Below are 20,261 nucleotides of genomic sequence, written 5' to 3' on the forward strand. Positions count from 1 at the left end.
TATGTCCTGCCAGTCCCTTTTGGCTTGCAGAGTTTCTGCTGAAAGATCAGCTGTTAACCTTATGGGGATTCCATTGTGTGTTATTTGTTGTTTTTCCCTTGCTGCTTTTAATATGTTTTCTTTGTATTTAATATTTGATAGTTTGATTAGTATGTGTCTTGGTGTGTTTCTCTTTGGATTTACCCTGTATGGGACTGTTTGTGCTTCCTGGACTTGATTAACTATTTCCTTTCCCATATTAGGGAAGTTTTCAACTATAATCTCTTCAAATATTTTCTCAGTCCCTTTCTTTTTCTCTTTTTCTTCTGGGACCCCTATAATTCGAATGCTGGTGTGTTTAATGTTGTCCCAGAGGTCTCTGAGACTGTCCTCAGTTCTTTTCATTCATTTTCTTTATTCTGTTCTGCAGTAGTTATTTCCACTATTTTATCTTCCAGGTCACTTATCCGTTCTTCTGCCTCAGTTATTCTGCTGTTGATCCCTTCTATAGAATTTTTAATTTCATTTGTTTTGTTGTTCATCATTGTTTGTTTGCTCTTTAGTTCTTCTAGGTCATTGTTCAACTTTTCCTGTATTTTCTCTATTTTATTTCCAGATTTTGGATCATCTTTACTATCATTATTCTGAATTCTTTTTCAGGTAGACTGACTATTTCCTCTTCATTTATTAGGTCTGGTGAGTTTTTACCTTGCTCCTTCATCTGTTGTGTGTTTTTCTGTCTTTCATTTTGCTTAACTCACTGTTTGGGGTATCCTTTTCGCAGGCTGCAGGGTTGCAGTTCCCATTGTTTTTGGTGTCTGTCCCCAGTGTCTAAGGTTGGTTCAGTGGGTTGTGTAGGCTTGCTGGTGGAGGGGACTACTGCCTGTATTCTGGTGGATAAGCCTGAATCTTGTCCTTCTGTTGGGCAGGTTCATGTCTGGTTGTGTGTTTTGGGGTGTCTGTGGCCTTATTATTACTTTAGGCAGCCTCTGTGCTAATGGATGGGGTTATGTTCCTGTCTTGCTAGTTGTTTGGCATACGGTGTCCTGCACTGTAGCTTGCTGGTCATTGAGTGGAACTGGGTCTGGGCATTGAGATGGAGATCTCTGGGCGATTTTCGCCGTTTGTTATGACATGGAGTTGGGAGGTCTCTTGTGGACCAGTGTCCTGAACTTGGCTCTCCCACCTCAGTGGCACAGCCCTGACGCCTGGCTAGAGCACCTGTCCTCCACATGGCTCAGAATAAAAGAGACGAAAAAACAGAAAGAAGAAGGTAAAATAAAATAATATAAAGTAAAGTAAAATAGTTATTAAAATAAAAATTAAAAAATTAAGAAAAAAAATTTTAAGTAATAAAAAAAAACGGACAGATGGAACCCTAGGATAAATGGTAAAAGCAAAGCTATACAGACAAAATCACACACAGAAGCATACACATACACACTCACAAAAAGAGAAAAAGGGAAAAAAATATATATATCTTTGCTCCCAAAGTTCACCTCCTCGATTTGGGATGATTTGTCGTCTATTCAGGTATTCCAAAGATGCAGGGTACATCAAGTTGATTGTGGAGATTTAATCCGCTGCTCCTGAGGCTGCTGGGAGAAATTTCCCTTTCTCTTCTTTATTCGCACAGCTTCCAGGGTTCAGCTTTAGATTTGGACCCGCCTCTGCGTGTAGGTCGCCTGAGGGCCTCTGTTCTTCACTCAGATAGGACGGGTTTAAAGGAGCAGCTGATCTGGGGGCTCTGGCTCACTCAAGCCACGGGGAGGGAGGGGTGTGGAAGCAGGGCGAGCCTGTGGCTGCAGAGGCCGGCATGACGTTGCACCAGCCTGAAGAGCACCATGCGTTCTCCTGGGAAAGTTGTCCCTGAATCACTGGACCCTGGCAGTGGCGAGCTGCACAGGCTCCCGGGAGGGGAGATGTGGATAGTGACCTGTGCTTGCATACAGGCTTATTGGTGGCGGCGGCAGCAGCCTTAGCGTCTCATGCCTGTCTCTGGGGTCCACGCTGATAGACGCGGCTTGCGCCCGTCTCTGGAGCTCCTTCAAGCAGCGCTCTTAATCCCCTCTCCTCACGCACCAGGAAACAAAGAGGGAAGAAAAAGTCCCTTGCCTCTTCGGCAGTTCCAGACCTTTTTCCGGACTCCCTCCCGGCTAGCTGTGGTGCACTAGCCTCCTTCAGGCTGTGTTCACGCTGCCAACCCCAGTCCTCTCCCTGGGATCCGACCGAAGCCCAAGCCTCAGCTCCCAGCCCCCCTCCGCCCTGGCGGGTGAGCAGACAAGCCTCTCGGGCTGGTGAGTGCTGCTCGTCACCGGTCCTCTGTGCGGGAATCTCACCGTTTTGCCCTCTGCACCCGTGTTGCTGCGCTCTCCTCCGCGGCTCTGCAGCTCCCCCCTCCACCACCCGCAGTCTCTGCCCACGAAGGGGCTTCCTAGTGTATGGAAACCTTTCCTCCTTCACAGCTGCCTCCCACTGGTGCAGGTCCCGTCCCTATTCTTTGTCTGTTTTTTCATTTTACTTTTGCCCTACCCAGGTACGTGGGGAGCTTCTTGCCTTTTGGGAGGTCTGAGGTCTTCTGCCAGTGTTCAGTGGGTGTTCTATAGGAGCATTTTCCACATGTAGATGATGTATTTCTGATGTATCTGTGGGGAGGAAGGTGATCTCCGCGTCTTACTCTTCCGCCATCTTGAAGCTGCCCCTCGGATTTTGTTAATATAAATTTGACTTTGCTTATTTGTTTTAATCCACAGCTGGATTTGGTCTTATAATTTATTTACAATTTAAAAATCAATATTCATAAGTGAGATTGATGTATACTTTTTAAAAATATTCATTTGGGGCTTCCCTGGTGGCGCAGTGGTTGAGAGTCCGCCTGCCGATGCAGGGGACACGGGTTCGTGCCCTGGTCTGGGAAGATCCCACGTGCCGCGGAGCGGCTAGGCCCGTGAGCCATGGCTGCTGAGCCTGCGAGTCCGGAGCCTGTGCTCCGCAACGGGAGAGGCCACAACAGTGAGAGGCCCACGTACCTCCAAAAAAGAAAAAGAAAATTCATTTGGACAAGCTTTGATATTGGGGTTATACTAGGGTTATAAAATGAATAGTGATGCTTCTAAATTTTTCTCATGCTGTAGATTCTATAATGTAAAATTTATCTTTCTTGAGTGGATAAAGAAGATGCAGTACATGTATACAATGGAATACTACTCAGCCATAAAAAAGAATGAAATAACGCCATTTGTAGCAACGTGGGTGGACCTAGAGATTATCATATCAAGTGAAGTAAGTCAGAGAGACAAATACCATATGGTACCACTTATATGTGGAATCTAAAATATGACACAAGTGAACCTGTCCATGAAACAGAAACAGACTCATAGACATAGAGAACAGACTTGTGGTTGCCAAGGGGGAGTGGGGTGGGGGAAGGGATGGAGTGGGAGTTTGGGGTTTGCCGATGCAAACTAGTATATATAGAATGAGTAAACTATAAGGTCCTACTGATTAGCACAGGGAACTATATTCAGTATCCTGTGATAAACCATAATGAAAAAGAATATGAAAAAGAATGTATATATGTGTATAACTGAATCACTTTGCTGTACAGCAGAAATTAACACAACCTTGTAAATCAACTATATTTCAATAAAATAAATTTTTAAAAAAGAATGAGGAGGACTTCCCTGGTGGTCCAGTGATTAGGACTCTGCGCTTCCACTGCAGGGGCCATGGGTTCAATCCCTGGTCAGGGAACTAAGATCCCTCATGCCACATGGGGTGGCCAAAAAAAAAAAGAATGAACAAGAAATCACTTTCATGACAAAAATTGTAACTAAAAGGGAAAAAATAATAAAATATGCCTGGGGAAAAATTTTTTTTAATTACCTTTCTTGAAGATTTTGCCAAAAATTTTCCATACTATTGTCCAACCTGAAAATTTGGGCAGCTAAAACCTTTGAGGACCCTTTTCCTATCCTCTAGAGTTAGTGGGTCTATTCAGATTTTCTATTTCTTCCTGAGTCAATTTTAGTAATTTATATTTTTAATAATACATTTCATTTCCATTTATAAACTCTCACATAAAATCGTACCTAATATTCTCTTCTCTGAGTGTCTACCTCTGAATCCTGAGATTCACCTGAAAGTACAATTATGAATCTTCCTTTTGTACAAGTTTCCCCTGTTACTGGAAGCCTCTCTCCTCCACTTCTGATCCATTTTCTTTTGTGTTCTTGAATCTTTTCATGAGCCAAGTGCCTCTTCTCATCTTTTACCCAAAGGAGTCTGTTTTTGTCCAGTGTCAGAGGAGTTTGATGAGCTTGATCAAAAAATGAGGTTTCCTGTTCTAATCTTCTAGTCTCAGACACAGAAGAAAAGTCATACTTTCTCTAGTATGACCTGAGAGTGAAGAGAAGGGCTGGATCCCCAGCTGGGATAGGGGACAGTAAGCTAGACTCTCTCCCATGGCACAGAGAGCTCTCCAAGATCTCACCTGCCTGAATCCTCTCCCAAGGCCTCTCCTATTACAACCTACCAGCCATAAAGAAGCCTGGTAGTTCTCAGGCCATGACTGCTTTGTTGCTTCTTACCATGCTGCCTGTGCTGCTCCATCTCCCTGGGATGCCCATGTCGTGCTTCTTGACCTGGAAGGTACTTCCTCGAGTTTTCACTTTTATGATAAAAATTTAAGCCATACATTTATGTTTTGTGCACTTTTCTTTTTTAAAATTTAATTTAATTATCATTATTTTTTAACATCTTTATTGGAGTATAATTGCTTTACAGTGGTGTATTAAGTTTCTGCTGTATAACAAAGTTAATCAGATATACATATACATATATCCCCATATGGCCTCCCTCTTGCATCTCTCTCCCACCCCACTTTTCTGTATATGTATTATATTTCACAATGAAAAGAGTTTAAAAAGTATCTGTATATAGTTTTATATTTGAATTTTTTTGGAAGAATACAAGGGCATACTGTTTATAAAGGAGGTCTTTACTCTTTTATTTAATATAATTCCACATTTAAATAAATTATTAATTTTCAAAGCCTGAAAATTGGCCAGGTAGTAGGAAAACCCTGGGCTGAACCCTGGTGACCAGAAATACTACCACAGTCTTGGCTGTGTCCAGAGAGATTTTAACATGGAGCTGGTTCCTTCAAGATTTTGCTCAAATTGCATATTCTCAGTAAGACCTTCCCTGGCCTCTCTGTTTAATACTGCAGCCTACTCACATTTCCATCACATCCATCCCTAGCATCAGCATTCCTCATCTCCCTTCTGCTCAACTCTTCTTCCGTAGCAATTGTCACTTTCTAACTCACTGTTACTTTTTTCTGCATTCTAGGCAGAAGGAACCGCTAAAGCCAAGGCTCTAAGTTGGGAGCAGGCTCAGAGAAGTCAAGGAGCACTGAGAAGGCTGGTGTGGCTGAAGCAGAGTGAACAAGAGGTAGAGCAGCCGATGACAGGGAGGTGAGGGGGAGACCGTGTTGGGCCCCATCGCACTGCAGGGATGCAGGCTTTTCCTGTGAGTCAGATGTGGAGCTGCTGTGGAATTTTAAGAGAAATGACATGATGTGACATATTTTAAAAGGGTCACTCTGACTACTGTGCTGATAAGTGAAGACTTTATGTTGATAGGAGAACATATTGAGATAAGAAAAGATGTTACAGCCACAAAATAAAAATTGCTTGCTACAAAAATAACACCCAGAATGTAAAAGAGTCCTTAGACCTCAAAACCATGATAGCAAAAAAATAAAAAGTATAGCAGAAGAGCTGGAACATAAAGCTGAGGAAATCTTCCATAAAGGAGATCAAAAAGATAAAATATGGAAAAAAGACAAAAATATGGAAAATAGGAGAGAAAAAAATAAAGACTAACTTTTAAGGAAACAATTCCAGAAATAGGAAACAGAGACATCTGAGTGAATGAAATTATAGGATGAATTGATTTCAGAAAGCTCCTTTACACTGAAAGACAGGAGTTCCTAGACTGAAAGTATCTGGAACACCTGGTGTAATGGATAATGGGTGCTGGATAAAAAATGGACCAACAATAAGACACATCATCGTGAGATTTCAGTACAGTGAAAACAATCCTATAAGCATCTAGAAAGAAAAATAATAGCAAAATAAAGAACCTAGAATCAGAGTGTTACCAGACATCTCCACATATGTCACACAGGACGCCCAAAGGAACTGCAGTCACATCCTCACCTGTGAAGTAGCATGAGCAGGTGGAGAACAGGGCAGCAGGCTCTGGACAGAGCTCTTCAAGATGAAATAGACGAAATACTAGGAGATATATACAAATGGTAACAATTTGAATTAGTGATAGATAGAAAATTATGCAAACAAACAAAGCAAGATTGTTAATTCCAGGAAAAACTAAAGTTGTGTCAGAAAGGAGAAGTAAGTCATAAGTATCTGTCCTAGCTTAGCTGCAAATAAGGTCTATGTATTCTTGGTAATATCAACATTTAATATTGATCCAACCAAAATGACACAATTATATGGAGAAAATGGAGGGCCTGGAAGTATGTGAGTATCATGGGAGACGATGAGGGAACAGAGCAAAATCTCCACCTCCCACTGGATAAAATCAATTGATTAGGCCTAATACTGAAATATTGTTAAGTGGTAATATATTTCATGTGGAGATAGTGAAGTCAATACAAAAAGTTTCAGCTGGAAGAATTGAAGGTGATTATTTCTTGGGGAGCAAGGGAAGAGGGGTTGCAGAGTACTACTGATTTTCATGACAAGCCTGGTGGAATCATTTGACTTTTTAAAGTATGTGCATTGATAATTTTGAGAAAAATAAAACGAAATTTAAAAAGAAAGCTATCAAAGTTCCTCATTCCTTAGCTGGTCACAACCTAGTTCTGTGTCACTCTGGCAACCTTAATCCCCAGCTCTCCCAATGCCCAGCCTGGGCACCCAGACCACAGTACCCATTACCAGTTTGGGACCAGGCCAAGTTTCCCTCCCACCTGCCTGTGGTCTAGCTTGAGCCTTGTCTCAGCCAGATGCTTTTCAGAGCCTGCTAAGCCTCCTTTCCTCTCCAATCCACTTAGCAGAGAAAAAACTTTCTAAATTACTCATTTATTAATATTACTTATTGCATTTGTTTAGCTAGTTCACGTATGGACCTCTTTCTCTCTAAGTATGTTGCGAACTTCTGGAGGAAGTGGACATTCCTTTTTGAGGCCTAGCAAATGTTCATAGTGGGTGCCCCAAATATTTCATGGATAAACTTAAAAGTAGAATTCAAGGTGAATTAATAGGCAAATTTAAATCAAAGTCTGGAGATAAAACAAAGGTTAAAGCTGTGACCAATAAGACACATGGAAGATCTAACTGTATCAAGATAGACTTGGGAATACCCTGGCGGTCCAGTGGTTAGGCCTTGGCACTTTCACTGCTGTGGCCCAGGTTCAATCCCTGGTTGGGGAACTAAGATCCTACAAGCCGCATGGTACAATCAAAAACAAACAAACAAACAAAAAGATAGACTTGTTTTCAAAGCTTGTGGTCTACTTTTTTGGTTAATGTTTGAGATGTTTTAATAAAGAGATATTTTGCCCCCAAAGTCCTCTCAAGGTTCAAGTTTTGGTGACTGAGGCTTGGTAGGTAAATGTGGATCCACTCTGCCAACACTGCATGTGACTTCATAGACTTTGTGCCTACCTTGCTTTTCTAGACTGCAAAATCTGAATCTTTGCAACTTGAGAAGTTAACTTCTTTTACTTCCATTAATATGAGATGAGACTGGAGGAGAGAGAAGACTCCCTGGCTCCTTCCTGGAGGCAGGATGCAAACAGCTGAGAGAGCAACACAATGGAATGCCACCTTGAGTCAATGCTCAGAATGAGCAGGAGTCCTTGATCTGGGGCCAGCATCATTCCATGGCTCTTTTGGTCTCACTGTGGTTTCAGACTCCATTAAATGGGGAAAAGACTTGGCAATATCTGACATCCCCAAGAAGCAGAAACTTAGAGCTCTCAGCAAGTCTCCTGTCAGTAACCTCTTAAGTTAAAATGTTCAGATCACAGTCCAGGGGCAGGAGCCGGGAGCTATGTCCACAAAGATCTGACTTTCCCCAGCTCCTCAAGGTCATTCCTCCCACCTGCGACAAGTCATCTTCTTAACTCTGCCAGGCCACAAACCCTCCGAGGCTGTGTTGGTGATTCTGCTGCTGCCATCTTTTTAGTTGTAGGGGGATAGTGGTCCTGTGGGTGGTGATCTCAGAGCAAACTCGGCAGCCATCAATCCGAGAGAAAACCCTTTCAAAGGATTAGCATCTTGGCCAAGAACCTTTATCTCCCAGACTGGAGCATTTTCTAGTGGCTCTTCCCAAGTTAGTGAGAGGAATGAAATACTGGAGGCATTAGAGACCCATGGAGACAGGGAGGAAAGCCAGCACTTCAGTGTTCAGGGTAAATTCCTGAGCCACCAGGTCTGCCTCCCCCAGAAACTGAGACAAAACATCCTGTCTCTCATTGGGTCATAAAGTACACTTTGTCCCTTCCCCTGGCCTTCAGAGCACCAAAGCATGCTTCCACTCCTGCCACAGACCTTCCCCATCTGTGGGACTTCTCTTTTGATTTCTCACTGCTCACAAAAATGGATCTTCACAAAGCTTTCCTGCATTGTTTCTGTGCCATTTCTATGAAGCTTCCCCAAGACACTGGTGGTTACTGTTTTAGCTGGAGAATAATGGTGGATGGAGGAGGAGGGACTAACCTTCTAGGTGCCCCTACTCCTAGCCATTGGCACTACCAGAGGAGGTCCAGTCCTAAAGGGAGGGAATGGACTGAGGCACGGGATACCCCAGATCAGTGCTTCTCAGACACTGACAGGTAATGGTCCCCCAGAGGTCTTGTTGGAATGCAGGTTCTGGTTTAGCAGTCTGGGGCAGGCCCAAGATTCTGCCTACCCAACGAGCTCCAGGATGCTGTTGATGCTGCTGGTCCGCAGACCACAATTTGAATAGCAAGGGGCAAGACTGAGAAGGGGAAGTGCAGGAAGAGAAGAGGTGCAAACAGGGTCCATGGGAGAAAGGGGAGGGAAGAACAAGCTCCAGGGAGAGGTGGTCTGACCATACTCCAGCTGCATCATCTCATCTGCACAGCCTTCCCTGCAGGGCCTCTGGTGGCCCACGTGTTGGCTACAGTGGGATGCTTTGGTCCTCCCCTTCCTCTCTTGTTCAACCAGAGAAGGACTGGAGAAGCTGCATGCTGGAGAAGGGCAGGGTCTAGAGACCTCCTCACCCCCTCCCACAGGCAGCTGTCAGGGAAGGGAGCCCTGCCTTGGTGGGACTGACTGCTGTGCTGGCTCTGGCCCCTGGCTCCGGGGTCGCTCCGCCATGGAACAGCAGGTTCTTCAGGTTGGCATCAGGGATAACAGATGGGCTCTCTCCTCCCCTCCTCAGCTTCACCCCAGGCACTACTCCCTGAAGCCAAAGGAGTGAACGTCTTCACTCTCAAACAGCAGCTTCCACTTACTGAGTGCTAGGCTCTGTGCAAAGCACCTTCCCACGTTGTTTTATTTACTCCTCACAATTACCCTACGGGGTAGGAACTGGTTTATCCCCACATTACAAGGTAACTGAGGCTCCAGAAGTAATTTGTGCAATACCTTGTGGCAAATAAGACTCAGTCTATGCCCTTCCCACCCTGGCACTAAGCCATAACTGACCACACATGTGAGGCCAGGAGCCTCGGGATGGGAAATTAGATGACAGAGCAAGGCAAATAAGGTGAGTTGATTTGGTTTATGGCCCTTTGAAGCTCAGCAGAAAATCGAGGCTGTTCTTGTCCCTTTACCAGCTTCCCTCACTGCACCAGTAACGGATGCTCCTCTGTGCCAGCCAGCAGGGACACTGCATGACCCTGGAGGAGGGGACTTGCAGGTGGTTGTGAACTGGGCTCAATGGCCTGAGCAGAGGGTGCCATGAAGAGAGTTGTCTCACCAGGGAGCACCAAATCTGTCTACAGAGTAGCTGCCCTCCCAGGCAGCTGACATAGGGTCATTTAGGAAAGTCTGAATCAAATGGTACCAGCCCATCTGTCGGTACCTCAAAGGAACACTGTGTCCTGGGACAGAAACACACTCTTGACTTTGAGTCTTCATTCAATAAACCTAAATCCCCACAAGCACTGTGCTAGACTTTGTGGGACTGTAAGACCCACTCTTTGCCCTTAATGAAGAAAACTAGAAGGTTTGGTACAAAAGTAACCAAGCAGTGGTGGGGCCTGCAGTGAACTAGAGAACTCTGCTCAAATCTGCTTCACTACTACTTTGCTCCAGTTGGTTGCCTCTCAGCAAGAAAAATCTATTGATTTTCCAGAAAAAGCCCCAAATCAAGATCAGGTGAACTTTACCATTTTTAAAACAATTCTGGCCAACATCTGTGGCCACTAGTTTGCAACCTCTGCTCCTCACCGACCAAGTCTTATCCTTTCCTATTGTACCCTCAGCACCTAAAATTCTGGGCAGAAAGGAAGCAATCAATATGCTTCTGGCACACTGACCAGGTGAATCTTATCCAGAAGAAATGGGTCTGAAACTGCCATCATATGTAGAATAGCTGATGCAACTGGGGAGGACTTAGCTTTGGAAATGACTAATGAGAGACATAATTATTGTTGCAAATAAGAAAATCCTTATATTGGACTTCCCTGGTGGCACAGTGATTAAGAATCAATGCAGGGGACACAGGTTTGAGCCTTGGTCCAGGAAGATCCCACATGCTGCAGAGCAACTGAACCCATACGCCACAACTACTGAGTCTGTGCTCTAGAGCCCGCGAGCCACAACTGCTGAGCCCCCGTGCCACAACTACTGAAGCACGTGTGCCTAGAGCCCGTGCTCTGCAATGAAGAGAAGCCGCCACAATGAGAAGCCCATGCACCGCAATGAAGAGTAGCCCCTGCTCAACATAACTAAAGAAAGCCCGCGCACAGCAACGAAGACCCAGTGCAGCCAATAAATAAATAGAAAATCTTTATAAAGCTAGGGCACATGGTTTGGCCAACGCTTTAGAAGGAGCAGGAAGGCTGCTTTTAGATAAAATATACATTTGACAATTGACCTTGGTTCCCGTTGATCCTACCCATCCCTCTGCCCTCCATTCCTTTACTTGTCCAGTCCCTAAAGGTATTTGGCTTTCATACTTGGTAAGGGAAACTCAGGCTTTGCTTAAATGTGAGTCCCAAATATCAACTTACTACCTAAGAATCTTACCCAACTCAGGGCTTTTCCAAGTATTAAAATCAAATAGAGGGACATCCCTGGTGGTCCAGTGGGTAAGACTCTGCATTCCCAAGGTAGGGGGCCTGGGTTCAATCCCTGGTCGGGGAACTAAGATCCCACAAGCCACATGATGCAGCCAAAAAAAAAAAAAAAAAAAAAGATATGGCTGACCTCTGTGGATATGGCAAGATACACAAAATAGAGTAAGTGGGAAACAATGGAGCTATACAATGGGAGTCCGAGTTTTTGTTTTTGTTTTATGAAAGAAGGATATGTGCTTAGAACATTTCTAGAAGGGTATACAAGAAACTTAATTAGACAACCTTGGGAATGGACTGTTTACCGCCCCCCCCCCACCGTTCCATTTTGATTTTTTCTCCCCTTTACTAGCAGCATCATTACCCTTATAAAAAGGACCAAATAGCGGCTTCCCTAGTGGCGCAGTGGTTGAGAGTCCACCTGCCGATGCAGGGGACACGGGTTCGTGTCCTGGTCCGGGAAGATCCCACATGCCGCGAAGCGGCTAGGCACGTGAGCCATGGCCGCTGAGCCTGCACGTCCGGAGCCTGGGCTCCGTAACGTGAGAGGCCACAACAGTGAGAGGCGCGCGTACCGCAAAAAAAAAAAAAAAAAAAAAAAAGGACCAAATAATTGAGTTTGGCCAAAACCTTCTGGTCTTAGCTTTGCTTTGCAAACACTGGCCAGGATAAAGCTTTATATATTTCCTCACATCTTCACTGTCAAGGCCCAAGAACTTTAATTAGACTACCGGACTCCCCAGCCAACCCTCCCATTACCAAATGTACCTATCCTTGAAGGCTGCTTCCGATCACCCTCTCTTTGTCTCTCACTTCCTGAGTCCTAGCCTAGCTTTTTTTCCCATTTGTACTCACTCCGTGGGTAATCTCATCCAGCCCCACAGCCCTTAGATATTGCCCCAACACTGACTCCCAAATTTCTAACTATAGCATAGACTCCCTTCCTGAACTCCAAACTGCACATTGCAATTGCCTACTCAACATCTCCACTTGGATGTCAAGTAGACATCTAAATTTAATACATCCAAAGTTGAAGTCATCTTCCCCAATAACCTTGCTCTACCCACGGCCCTCCAAATCTCAGCTAATGGCACTTGCAGGCTTCTAATCATCCAAGTCCATAACTTCAGAGTAAAAGAATGACTGGAAAACAGTCTAATGCACAATGCCAGTTATCTAAAAATGAAGGTAGTCCTAGGTATTGGGATCAAAGATATCATATAATCACTAAAATGTTTTCTAAAATAGGTTTAAAGTTATCTTTTAAGTCTAGGATTTAGATTTTGACATTTTAATTTCTTTTGAATACAAGCCACTTTTTGCAAGCTAGGAAACAGAATCAAACTAAGGCAGTCTTGTCCTCTACAGATCCAGGCCAGTTCTTACAATCTTCAGCAGAATGACATCATAATACGAGGTGCTAACAACAGGGTTAAAAACTATAAATAATAACCACTTATCTACATTTTTTCCTTAGGAAACAGCCAAAAGTCTCGTCCTTAAAGGTATGATATACAGAACATCTAGATTTACAAAGGACAGAATGATCCAAATTATATGCTGGCCAACCTGTCAGTGAACCAGATCAGAGCTGGCCAAGGACTGGTGAACAGAGAATGTGTTTACAGTTTGAAAATTTGCTGAGGTTTAAAAAATTCCTAGTTGCTGTCAATAAGAAAGCAAGTAAAAAATATTAGAGATGCACCACACTGATACTTGATTTTACCACGGTTTTACACTAGAACACAAAGTTAGAGTATGGGGATAAGACACGTATTTTCAAAATAAATTACTTAGTAATAAGAAATCTGACATACTGCGTTCTTCCATTTGCCACAAGAACATATTAACAATGAGGACTATTTAAAAGAATGCTCAACTCTAAAAAGGGTGGTGGCAGCAACACATTCCACTACAGAATAACCTCCCACTTTCCCATACAATTAACATTGCTACTTTTCATGATACATATTCATGTGGAAAAACTTGTCAGGAGCTTTTGCCAGGGCCAGGAGATGAAAAATAGAGACTGTCCTGATGACATGGATAGCTATAAGCTCAGTTAACATCTTTAGGATGGACCCATAAAATCTGGCCACTGTTTTGTTAAACATCTGCAAATCGCAGAACTCCTTAGCCCTTAGCCATAGTATCTGCTCAATGTCTTAAAGCTGGGCTCAGTCCCATCTATCACACTTTTCTTCAGGGCTGAGGTGTGTGCTAGTCATCAAAGTCTGGAATGTCATCGTAGGAGTATCCCCGGTAGCCTTTGGATGCGTAGTAGGCGATGCGCAGGTGGTAAAATCCTGGCAGGAACACCAGGATGCCAATGATCAGAACGGGAACGGCCCGGTCTGCCCCCTGGTGGCAGAAGGAGGCAAACACATCAGTACCATGCAAGTTATAAATTTTAAAATAAAATAAAGCCATGGGTCCAATCCATGGATCAGTTATCATATACTTTTCAGAGCACTTTATTTTGGTAATACACTACCAAGGCAAAAGATTTACATCTCTTTGCCTCCTTATCAATTGCAGAAAAACTACAAAGTACTAAAAATTATAAAGAAATTATCCATGTTCAACCATAGATATCTACTTCCCATAAAGAAACCAGAGCTCCTTAGAGAAATTGCTGTTTATGAGTTGAGGGGGCAGGGAATGTACAGATGGGCCTGGGATAACTTGCTGAGCCAGAAAACAAGAAAGCTATCAAAGGCTCACCTAGGTCAGCTTTAAAAGACAGGAGTAGGGGGCTTCCCTGGTGGCAGAGTGGTTAACACTCCACGCTCCTAATGCAGGGGACCTGGGTTTGATCCCTGGTCAGGGAACTAGATCCCACACGCATGATGCAATGAACTGCCACAACTAAGGAGCCCACCTGCCACAACTAAGACCCAGCACAACCAAATAAAGAAAGAAAGAAATATTTTTTTTAAAAAAAGAAAAAAAGACAGGAGTAACCTGCAGAGGCTCCTATTGACCAAATATGGGACAATTTATATGTTAAAAAGAATATAGACTACAGTTGACTGAAGCACAAATATGTAAAAAGATGATAAGCTTACAGTGATACTAACAATTCTTTGGTTACCTTTTGAGGTTGCTAGGTGTATTTTTATAAAAATTTGATAATTAAAGAGAAATAATCAAACATTTTTCCTACCTTCACTATACTATTGTATTTCAGGGTAACCAAATAATGGTTTTGAGAAAGTTCCAGAAGAATTTTCGCTGACAAACGTGGAAAATGATAGAGCTGGATTCCTTAGTGAAAAGGGTAATTCATTTTATAATAAATGAATTAGGCTGAAGACACTTGAACCCAGTAATCAATCTTAATATCAACTAAAAATTAGGACAACCATTTTGTGCCTCCTAATGTAATGCTATAGCAATGGTTCTCAAAATGTGGTCCATGGAACACCAGCATCACCGGGGAACTTGTTAGAAATGCAAATTCTCACACCTCACCCTAGACCTACAAAACTGGAATCTCTGGGAGCAGGGTCAAGGAACCTGTGTGTTAACAGGTCTGCCAAGTGATTCTGATAGATGCTGAAGTTTGAGAACCCATGTGCAATAGCAAATACACAACACCCCTATGAAATATTCTTTCTGAAACAAAGCTAAAGTAGAACTAAATCTAAGCAAGTCCCTAAATCTAACAGCATGCAAGAAATATGAGGAATAGAAAAACAGGTCAATGGTATCAAGACAACACCCCTAGATTAATGTAAAAACTGTTAGAGATGCACACTTACAGATTTACAAGCAAATGTAAATCTGGTATTTGCTTTAGTATACAGGAAAAAAAGTTGGGGATAGATGAAACAAAACATTCATAAATGTTGATGCCTAGTTGTGGATACATGGTGGGGGTTCATATTATTCCATCTACTTCTGTTTTGTTTGAAATGTCTGCAATAATAGTGAAAAAAACCCAAACTAAAAACCAAAACAATCTATGGGTGATTTTCTTAATTAACACCTTTATCCTTATTTATAAAGTAGTCTTTTACAAACCACACAAGGTGAAGTGATATTTGTTGCATGTGGATCTCACCTCCACTCTAAATTTTCACATCATTAATAGAACCTTGACTATACCCCTGGGATTAACAATGCATGCTGCAATGAAAGTTAACTGAAGGCACAGTCCTGAAGTTAGATGTTCAAATTTAGATGGCACCAAGTATGCCTCTGGTGGCCACATAATAGTTTAGGACCTGAGGCAACTTGGATACAGGTCTCAAAAGCCAAATGTAGCCATTTTATTGTGACAGTGTTTAATATTCCCAGTTCCAAGGATAATGCCCAGAGTTTTAGCTCTTGGCTTTGTTCCTTCTGTAGACCAATGTGACCATCATCCCCTGGCCTGGTGTGTGTTGAAGAACAGATGTGAACTATGGTCAGTATTACTTTAGAACAATTTAGACGCTGTGTATAAGCATCTGTATACAATCCAAAAGAAAGAACCACCAAAAACTACTTTAGGTTACTAAGGTATCACACTGAAGCTCAATAGGAACTCCAACCAAATCCAATTTAAGAAAGATCTGATCCATGAGCCAAAAGTCCTGGCTTGGTCAGTGGCCCCAGACCTATATAAGCCTCACTGCTTCTCCCCAAACACTAAGTACAGCAGTATAACTGCAAAGTTATAATAACAGCATTCTACTCCAGTTATAGCCTTTATCAGTCAGAAATCCTCAACGCTAGGCTCAGTTTTGCTGTTCCAAACTAAGATGGTGGGAAAACTGCCCAACATCTCAGAGGGAAAATTTGCCTACCTGCTATACCCACCTCATAGGAACTGTGGGAGAAGTTTGTTGAAGCTCAAAGGAAGAAATATGTCTTGTTATCTGAGAACAAAATCTAAAAAAAGAAACCCTTTTCTCCTTTCTGCTGGAATATACTGAATATAAAAATGTGAGTCCTGGCTCACATTTTAAACATCTCATGGCAATCCCACAAGCCCCTCAGCTTACCCCTTTGCTGATATAGCCTGCCAGCAGGAGGGAGCCTATGATAATGAGGAAGGCGCCAATCAAAAACAGCACCGTAGCAAGCGCAATGGCCTTATATGGAATCTTAGGAGGGCTTTTCTTAAACTGAAAGAGAAACAAAAACAGACAAGGAAGAGCATTATGAATACACCAGGGCTCAGACACTTTAAAGCAGAGAGGATAAGAGGAACCAATCTTGGTGTGTCCTGAAGTAAGTCCTACTACCCAATGCAGCTCTGGGAGAGAAAGGAAAAAGGACTGGCAGGAGATGAAGGTCTAGTTATTGCTCTAACAGTAAGTTGAGGGAGGGAGTCCCAGAATGTTATTCTTTCTCGTTTTAGTCTCATTCCACAGACCATTCACTGTACCGTAAAAAAATTATTTTCTTACAAAAACAAAAGATACTTTACGGCCATTCATTGATTAGACATGTTTTTAATAAACATGTCTTGGCACATGGAAGGCTGTACTAATCTACAGGGATTAAGAGTGTACATCATGCTCTGGAAAATAAGAAAGGAAATAAGTGATTTCTGGCATTCAAAGTTAAGCTGGCATATAGTCAAAGGTTTAAAAAAAAACTTTTTCGGGCTTCCCTGGTGGTGCAGTGGTTGAGAGTCCGCCTACCAATGCAGGGGACACGGGTTCGTGCCCCGGTCTGGTAAGATCCCACATGCCGCAGAGCTGCTGGGCCCGTGAGCCATGGCCGCTGAGCCTGCGCGTCCAGAGCCTGTGCTCCGCGACAGGAGAGGCCACAACAGTGAGAGGCCCGCGTACCGCAAAAAATTAAAAAAAAAAAAAAACAACTATTCCTAAAGCATTAGTTGCCTGCCCCACAAGGCAAATAACCTGCCTTATTAACAAGTTCAATTCAAGGTTAAGATTCAGAAACAAATTCCTAAGGTTTGGCTCATGGTTGTGTCTGACCTAACCGACTGGAAGCTTTCCAGACGCACTTAAAAACAAAACAAAAAAACCCCCAAAACTCTCTCCTTCAAGTGTGGGTCCAAAAAGTACAAAGAATAATTGATTTGTTTATATTTAAAAGGATGGGTTCCTGCCACTTCCTCTTCGGTCCTGGTTCCACCTAAAGGGAAGTGGGTAAAAGGAGATGCTACACCATTAACTATTTTATAAACAATGATCAGGGTAGGACACAAACTTAATAAATATTCTCTGTTTTACTTATTGTTTGTCACAAAGAATATCTTTAATAAATTGGATCTCATGACATCAGGAAAGAAGGAAGATTCCCACAATCTGTTGGCTTTAGCAGTTAGTTTCTCCCTTAAAAGATGAACTGGTCTTGACTGAAGTGTAAACAAACTGATTCTACTTAACAAAAGACAATCTGATTATTTCCAGATTAACTAAATAGAATTTGCAACTACTGAACTCTGGCATTACAACTAAAATTTCTTAGACAATATTTATATTGGTTCAAAACTGCTCTGCCAAGGTCCTTCCTTCTGCAGGCTATGGCTGAAAATCTCAGAGCAGAGTTTCTTTCCTGCTGCTCCCTCTAATATCTAGGGACAGTGAGCAAAACCTCTACCTGGAAGGTTTCCCTGCTAACTCAGCAGAAACAGAGCCAGCCAATCTCATCAGGTCCTTTCTGCATTTACCTGAAGGTCAATGTAGCCATCGTCTGTACTGGAGAGCCTTGAGTATTTCACTTTACTACTGGGGATTCCAGTAGCCAGGTTGGTACGAGACGGCATCATAACACGCTGACACAGCTACAGTCTGAAAACAAAGAAAAGTATTATTGTCTGCAGGCTACAACAATGTGTTTGTTATACGTATTGGAGTTCTGGGCTGCAATGTCATACTAGCAACTGGCAATTTAGGCTCCATTGCTCTTAGAACCTGATATTCCTTTGACAAGTGAAAGCATTCTCATTATGCATCTACTATGGTTTGTCCTGGTAGAATAAGAATCAAGACATTTGCCAAGAACCAGACCTCATGTTTATGTTGCCACCAATGTTTCTCTGCCTCCTAATTTTTCCAAAGTCACACGGCGAGTAGGTGAAAGGGTGGTGACTTAAATCCAAGTCCATCTGACATTTCAACCATTCTGCTATAGTATAGTATTGCCTGTCCTCCGTCCCTGCTTCCAGAAAAAGCAAGAGGAGCATATACTCAAGGATTCTCTTATTTGTCAGGGAGAGAGGAGAGAGGGTGGGAAATGGAATACATTCACATCAGCATTTTGCCTATTTCCCTCTGATAGATATCATCCTTTTAATACAAAAGATCTGTAAAACTTCTTGTTGTAAATTTGGATAAGCTACTGGCTAACAGTGTTGTACCAGTGTCCTCTGATTTGCCTGCCTCTCTGCTCCACCCCAAGCACTGAAAGCAGCGATTGCACTTTCCAGGTTACTTCTACAGCTACATTAAAAACAAATTTAAAAAAACCCTGAATAAATACCTGGTTTTTGTTCAAAATAGTCAAAGCTGACTATAGTAATGAGATCACGGTTATTATGTCACCAGTTTAAACACAGTAGATAAGATTTAAAAACAATGACATTTAAATTGAAAAAACATTTGTAATTTGTGTACTTTTCCTCCATAAAATCACAAAGTTATGCGAATGAAACAAGTAAATCTATTTTAATCATGAAACTATTTGATTTCTAAAAGTGAAACATATCTTTAAAAAAAGAAAATTAAGTATTTCAATAGGGCAACATAAAAAAAAAAACATAAAGACCGGCCTTCCTCTGGTATGACATTTTGCAAATAATCATCATCATTATAATGGCAGTTAACAATTACCTAGTATTAAGTGACGGGTACTGTTTTAAGTGCTTTATATATACTTAATACTGAATATTAATGAGCTGTTTTAAGTGGCCCACAGTCAACCTAAACTAACTAGCATTATAAAGGAATTGGTGCTAAATGTTCATGTCCCTTTTTAGTAATTATATACTGGAGCAGAAATCAAGTATTAAAAAAATAAGAGTATGCTTACTTACATGCTTTTCTAAAAGGATTAGATCAAATTCCGTCAAATACTATGTTTTTAGGTGTTGCGATCCCGACTACACGATAATCTAAATTTAATTCTATAAAACTTAAAGTCCAAACTACCAATAATGGGCGGTTTGAGAGCATTTAATCACCTCTGATTTGTATTAGTCTTAAAAAAATAGTTTACATACTCTGACATTAACTTCATACACCGCATCAAAACATAAAAAAGCGCACGGCGTGCAGGAGAGGGGAGACGAATGCTTATTGGTAGCAAAGAGCAATAATTCTAAAAGAGGGGAAAGGAAAAACGTAAATCAATGTTTTCCGGGTACCAGCCCAAGTTCCCAACAGGCTTTTCTACCAGCCTCACCGCAACCCCAAAATATCCTCAGCACTTGAATGTTGCAAGAATTTTGAAAGCATCAGCAAAGCACTTAGCACAGTGCCTTGCACTACGAGCCTCTACACACTACTTCCCTGCCCGCCTCCAGAGCGAGCCAACAAGAGAAATAAGGACCAACATGATTTTAGAAGGAAAACAAAGTCCAGTTTCTGGAGAAAGGCCAGCCGTGCCCCGGGAGGACGAACGCTCCACACCGAGGACTCGGGGCTTGATTTCGGCAGATAGCGCAGTCTGGGCCGCGCCGCGAACGTGAGTCGAGCTCTTCCGCTCCCGCCCCGCCGCACGAACGCCTTACCGGAGCCCGGGCCCGGCAGCCCTTGCGCAGACAGCTAGCTCACGGTTCGCAGCTGGTGAGCCAGAGACCTCACAGTACGCCCCACCACTCCGTCCCCGCCCCAGACCAGCTGGGAGCCGGAAATGGCGTGTCGCAAGGCAGCGCGCCGGACGTGGCGTCACCGGGAGCGACGCCTCCTCGTTCCACTCTCCGTCCGGTTTCGGGCGTGTGCCCGGTGTGCTAGGGCCCCGTGGGGTTTCGGGAGGCGCTGTGGGCTGGGCTGGCTGCCGACCACCTCCGCCGCGG

At 42.9% G+C, this 20,261-nt stretch overlaps 1 protein-coding gene across 2 annotated transcripts; it reads right to left on the reverse strand.

Moving 5' to 3' along the window:
• Positions 1–6,259: 6,259 nt before the first annotated feature.
• On the reverse strand, positions 6,260–20,105 carry TMEM230 (transmembrane protein 230). 2 transcript variants are annotated; one of them, XM_079899089.1, is made up of 4 exons: positions 19,977–20,105; positions 17,916–18,036; positions 16,273–16,395; positions 6,260–13,642 (listed from the first exon to the last, which is right to left on the reverse strand). In XM_079899089.1, the coding sequence occupies exons 2-4, from the start codon at positions 18,012–18,014 to the stop codon at positions 13,502–13,504; spliced, it is 363 nt and encodes a 120-aa protein (XP_079755215.1). In that variant the 5' UTR covers positions 18,015–18,036; positions 19,977–20,105; the 3' UTR covers positions 6,260–13,501. The 2 variants fall into 2 exon arrangements, with proteins under 2 accessions (XP_079755215.1, XP_079755216.1); XM_079899090.1 differs by lacking the exon at positions 19,977–20,105 and adding an exon at positions 19,800–19,820.
• Positions 20,106–20,261: the final 156 nt, after the last annotated feature.

Source organism: Stenella coeruleoalba (assembly GCF_951394435.1).
Source record: "Stenella coeruleoalba genome assembly, chromosome: 15".
NCBI lineage: Eukaryota > Metazoa > Chordata > Mammalia > Artiodactyla > Delphinidae > Stenella > Stenella coeruleoalba.

Coding starts and splice junctions, on each gene's coding strand:
- TMEM230 (XM_079899089.1), bottom strand. CDS start 18,014: ATGATGCCGTCTCGTACCAACCTGGCTACTGGAATCCCCAGTAGTAAA. Junction 16,396..17,915: donor ATGGCTACATTGACCTTCAG/GTAAATGCAGAA, acceptor TTTCTCTTTCAG/TTTAAGAAAAGCCCTCCTAA. Junction 13,643..16,272: donor CAGGCTATATCAGCAAAGGG/GTAAGCTGAGGG, acceptor TTCTGCCACCAG/GGGGCAGACCGGGCCGTTCC.